We start from the raw sequence: 5839 nt of genomic DNA, 5'->3' as shown, positions 1-5839 counted from the left end.
GGTTCACAACAAGCTTGCAGTTCGGCACAGTAACCCACAGCACCACACCAGGACTCCAGGGTTGTTGTTGTTAAGTGCAGTCAAGTCGGTTCTGACCCATAGTGACTCTGTACAGGGTTTCCGAGGAGTGGCTGGTGAGCTTGAACTGCCAAGACATTGTGGTTCAAACTGACTTTGCAGTCCAGCACATTAACCCGCAGTGCCACACCAGGACTCCAATGTAGACACATATTAATTTGAGTGAAGATGAAGGCAAAACAAATAAATAAATGAAACAGATTCATGAAAAGTTCATTAAGATGCTTTGTTTTGGAAGAATTAGAAGGGGAAGCACTTGGGCCTTGCCTAAGATAAATAATAATTCTGACATTTGTATAACACTTTATGATTTATACTGAGATTTCAAATTTTCATTAAAGCTTCAGAACATTCTTAAAAGTTCCCGTAACTAATCTTTTAGGCCTTCAATTTCCATGTCATTTATAAAATGGAAAAGACAATCAAGGTAGACATATTATCACAGCAGGCGTTTAGAGTCTGGCTGACCTGTGTTCTAATAAAAGCCCAGCTACTTTCTAGCAATGTGAACTGAAGCAACACAATTTCTCTGAGCCTTGGTTCCTTCTTCAACAAAACAGGAACAATCTGAATGTCAGATAGTAAATTTTGAGAGTCAGAAATGGTCATGTTGCACCCAACAGTATTCCGCACACAATAATGGATAACAGCAGTGCACTTATAACCTGAGTTTGAAACATCCCTGAAGACAGGTGTACTTGTTTCAGAGACGAGAAAACTGAGAGGATCGACAGCTTGTCTCATACCTAAATTAGGTTGTTGTTGTTAAGTGCCATGGAGTTGGTTCCAACTCACAGCAACCCAGCTCAGGGTTTCCAAGGAGCAGCTGGTGGGTTTGAACCACCGACCTTGTGGTTTACAGTCCAGGGCTTATCCTACAGTACCACACCAAGAGTCCAGAAGAAATATGGGCAGTCATTAACCATTGTTGTTGTTAAGTGCCACTGAGTTGGTTCTGACTCATAGTGACCCTGTATAGGGTTTCCAAAGAATGGCTGGTGAGTTTTGAACCACCGATCTTGCAGTTCAAACCGACCTTGAGGTTGAGTGCTTATCCTATGGCACCACAGTGAAATTTAACCCAGGAAGATTTTTAAAGTTAGGTAGAACTTGGCTAAAGGTCTGGCCTGCCCTTCCAGATAACAAGAGTGTTCTCCAGTACGCCTTTTGGTACCCTCGAACCAACACCTAAGGCACTGGAGGAGCTCAGCTGCTAATGGAAAGGTTAGTGGTTCAAACCCATTAGCTGCTTGGTGGGAGAAAGATGAGGCTGTCTGCTTCTGTAAAGATGGTTGTTAGGTGCCACAGTTGTCAGTTCTGCCTCATTACGACCCTACACACAATGGACTGACACACTGCCCTATCCTGCACTATCTTCACAATTGTTATGTTTGAGCCCATTGCTGCTGCCACTAGGTCAGTCCTTCTTGTTGGGGTTCTTCCTGTTTTTCGCTTGACCCTCTACTTTATAAAGCTTGAAGTCCTTTTCCAGGGATGGGTCTCTCCTGATAACCACATGTCCAAAGTATGTGAGATGAAGACTTGCCACCCTTGAGTCTAAGGAACATTCTGGCTGTATTTCTTCCAACACAGATTTGTTTGTTCTTCTGGCAGTCTACGGTTCTTTTAATATTCTTCTCTAACACCACAACTTAAATGCATCAATTCTTCTACATTCTTTCTTATTCATTGACCAACTTGCACATGCATATGAAGCTATTGAAAACACTATGGCTTGGATCAGACTTCATCCTCAAACTGACATCTTTGCTCTTGAACACTTTAAAGAGGTCTTGTGCAGTAGGTTTGGATAATGCAATATATCACTAGATTTCTTGACTGCTGCTTCCATGAGTGTTGATAGCAAATCCAAGCAAATGAAGTCTTTGATAACAGCATTCTTTTCTCCATTAATCATGATGTTATTTATAGATCCAGTGGTGAAGAGTCTTATTTTCTTTATATTGAGGTGCAATGTAAAAATCAAAGGTGGTCTTTGATCTTTTAACTCCGCTTCACTTTCAGGAAATGAGATTGTATCATCTGCATATTTAGGTTGTTAATGAATCTCCCTCCAATCCTGGTGCCACATTCTTCTTCATATAATCCAGTTTCTCAAATTACTTGCTCAGCATACACACTAAGTATGGTGAAAGAATACAACCCGGGAGCACTCCTTTCTTGATTTTAAACCATTCTTTTGCAGTAGAAGTGTCTAATATATGTCGTCTGAGTTCTTGACAGCTGCTTCCATAAGCATGGATTATGGATCCAGGTAAAATGAAATCCTTGACTTCAATCTTTTCTCTGTTTATCACGATGTTGTGTATTGATCCAGTTATGAGGAGTTTTGTTTTCTTTACATTGCAGTGTCATCCATACTGAAGTCTTTGATCTTCATCAGTAAGTACTTTAAATCGTCACATTCAACAAAAAAGGTTGTGTCATCTGCATATCACAGGTTGTTAATCAGTCTTCCTCCAATCCGGATGCCACCTTCTTCTTCATATAAACCATTTCTCAGATTATTTGCTCAGCATACAGATTAAGTATGGTGAAAGTATACAACCCTGCTACACACCTTTCCTAATTTTAAACCACACAGTATCCCCTGTCCTGTTCAAAGCCTGTTGGTCTATGTACAGGTTCAAGGGCACAATGCAGTATTCTGGAATTCCCAGTCTTCTCAAAGCTATCCATCATTTGTTATGATCCACACAGTCTCATGCTTTTACTTGTTCAACACAACACAAGTAAACATCTTTCTGGTACTCTTTACTTTCAACCAAGATCCATCTATCAGTAAATATATTCCTCATTCCATGTCCCCTTCTCAATCTGGCTTGAATTTCGGGCAGCTCCCTGTCATGTACTGTATGCAATCCGTAAAGACTAAACCACTGTCACTGACTCTTTCCTACTTATAGTAACCCTGTATGTAGGGTTTCCAGCAATATAAGTCTTTACAGGAGCAGAGAACTTCATCTCTCTCCCCCTGATCAGCTGGTAGATTTAAACCACCAATGCTTAGGGAGCAGCCCAGCGCGTAACCTACTGAGACACCAGGGCTCCTTTTCGTAAAGATTGGAAACCATATGGCCTAGATCTCTGAGTCAGAATCAACTCCAGTAGCACACAAAACCAAGTACTTAAGGACCCCACGTGACAAAAACACCTAAGCGATGAGCTGCCCCTATAGATTTGAAGCCAGCTAGGCTGAACAATTCCTACACAGACTTAAGGGCGCCTTGAGTTTGGTAACAAATTCAGTTATCAGTAAGGACACCTGGAGGCTCTAAGGAAAAAATAAAGCAAAAACATATTTATTGATGATCACAAGGTCTAGTGTCCTGCTTAATGTCCTGGAAAAGATAATTATAGTGTTGAACAAAGTTAACTGATCACCTGGCTCCCAGACCTGTTTTACAGAAAGCCAGACCCCATAGCTTAAGGCCAAAGTTACTGTAAGAATGAAGATAACAGTGCACTCTGGCTGATCTCCATCCCATCCCATAATAAGTGATGCCAAGAATTCCAGACACCCTTGATGCAGATTCCATCTTGTGAAACATGTTATGTGCTAGAATCCCCAAATACACCAAGCTCATGCTCTGCTTTAACCCCTCCTAGTTTTGGGGGGGAAATCCTCCCCTTCCCTTAAGAAACACAGTCCTAATGTTAGCATAAATAAAAATATATAAATAACCACCTGGCGGGGTGCCAGTTTTGGTGAGATTCTGGTCTCCCACAGTCTCCAACCTCACTTTCCATCAACAGCAAATAAAACTTTGTTCAACTGCTAATGTTGTCATTTCTAATCCTTTCGAGACTGAGAAGCAAGAACCCTAAGATTAAGAAAGGAGCCCTGGTAGCGTAGTGGTTACGAATTGGGCTGCGAACCTTAAGGTCAGCGGTTTGAAACTACCAGGTGCTCCATGGGAGAAAGATGAGGCTTTCTACTCCCGTAAAGATTTACATCCTCGGAAACCCTGTACAGGGTCCCTATGGGTCGGAACCGACTCTACGGTACTTAACAACAACAACAACAACAACAACAACAGATAAGGAGCTCTGGTAGCATAGTGGTTGTGAATCGGTCTGCTAACCTCAAGGTCAGCAGTTCGAAACTACCAGCTGCTCCGCATAAGAAAGATGAGACTTTCTGCTCCCATAAAATCTGTTGTTGTTGTTGTTGTTGTTGTTGTTGTTATGTGCCATGGAGTCGGTTCCGGCTCATAGCGGTTTCCGAGGCTGTAAATCTTTACCGGAGCAGAAAACCTCATCTTTCTCCAGCGGAACAGCTGGTAGTTTCGAACTGCTGACCCATAAAGATTTACAGGCTTGGAAACCCTGTATAGGCTCACTATGAGTCGGAACCGACCCCATGGTATATAACCACCACCACCAAATTGATGGTTTCAGAGTCACCCAAGAGCTCCGTTGAAGAAAGTCCTGGCAATCTGCCCCCATATGATCACAGCCGGAAAAAAGTACGGAGCACTTCTACTCTACCACTGGAATGAGCTCAAAGTATCGCCTGAAGTCCTGAGCACTTTCTATGGGGGAATTACCAATTGGGAGAAGTCTGGGGTGGCTGGTTGGTTTGGTTCACATTCCTGGCCTTTAGCAGCAATAATCGTCATTATTATCGTTGAAAGAAGCCTCCAGAGTCGCCCTGGGCACTGTGCTAGCCTTTGGGGACAGGTTCGGGGCCCGCTGACTCCAAGCCCGCCTGCACTCACCGTGCACTTCCTTGCCCGTGGGCCCGAGCCGTCGGTGGGGCCTGGCGGCGCGCCTCAGCCGACCGGCGGGAATCTTACAACACAACTCATCGCGGGGCTCGGTGTCCTGCTGCCACAGGACATGGAGGTAGCGCAGTGGGGACTGGGCTCCATCCGACGACCGGCCCTGGAAGCTCGAGCTGCTGCCCAACGCGGCCCCCAAGTCGGCGAAGGAGAAGAGGCCCTCGGGGCCTGTCAGCTGCTCCGGCGCCACAGCGCACTCGCCCTCGGAGCTCGAGCGGTCGGAGCGCAGCTCATCCTCCGCGCCCCCCGCAGCGGCTGCCATGGCAACTACTCCGCCGCGCGGTCCTGACTGCTGGAGCCTCGTTCCCGACAGACCAACGGACCCACTTCCCTCCACCCCAAGTCTCGCTGTCAGAGAGCGAGCAGGCGGGGCCGGGCCTGCAACCACGGCAACGGAGCAGGGGGCGGGCCTGGGCCCCAGATGCTGGTGAAGCTTTGGACCAATAAAAACCTTTCTAGAGTAAACCTAGCCAGCCAATCGGGCAGGTAGGTCAAAGTGCGAGTAAGATGATTGGACAGTGATTTCGGCAGCATGACTGACAGATGGTAAAACCACTAAAAATTTTAAGGCAAGCATGGTAGTTGCCGCATATGGCTACCGGAGCCAATAAAACAACTGAATTAAAGACACTCCCCCTCCCATTTTGTCCATTGGATCATGGGAAAGATAACGGGCAGATGCTTCAGCCAATCATATAAAGATGACCTGCAGTCACTCACACAAAAAAAGTGAAGAGACCGAAAAACAAGAGTTGTTGTTGTTAGGTGCCATTGAGTCGGTGCAGACCCATAGCAACTTTATGCACAGCAGAACGGAACACTGCTCGATCCTGGGCCAACCTCATTATTGTTGCCACGCTTGAACCCATTGATGCTGCCACTTGGCCAATCCATCTCATTGGGGTCTTCCTCTTTCTCTCTGATCCTCAACCTTACCAAACATGATATCCTTCTCC

General features: G+C 45.3%; 1 protein-coding gene across 1 annotated transcript in view; it reads right to left on the bottom strand.

The window, feature by feature from the left end:
* The window catches only part of ANKRD54 (ankyrin repeat domain 54), a 41222-nt gene extending 36012 nt beyond the window's left edge, over nt 1-5210 (bottom strand). Inside the window, exon 1 of the mRNA XM_006865198.1 lies at nt 4821-5210. Coding sequence (XP_006865260.1) covers nt 4821-5145 — 325 coding nt within the window. The 5' untranslated portion in view covers nt 5146-5210. The remainder of the gene's footprint in view (nt 1-4820) is intronic.
* Nucleotides 5211-5839: the final 629 nt, after the last annotated feature.

Source organism: Chrysochloris asiatica, unplaced genomic scaffold (genome assembly GCF_000296735.1).
Source record: "Chrysochloris asiatica unplaced genomic scaffold, ChrAsi1.0 scaffold00076, whole genome shotgun sequence".
Classification (NCBI taxonomy): domain Eukaryota; kingdom Metazoa; phylum Chordata; class Mammalia; order Afrosoricida; family Chrysochloridae; genus Chrysochloris; species Chrysochloris asiatica.
Note: the sequence above shows the minus strand (reverse complement) of the source record. Positions and strands in the feature narration are given on the sequence as shown.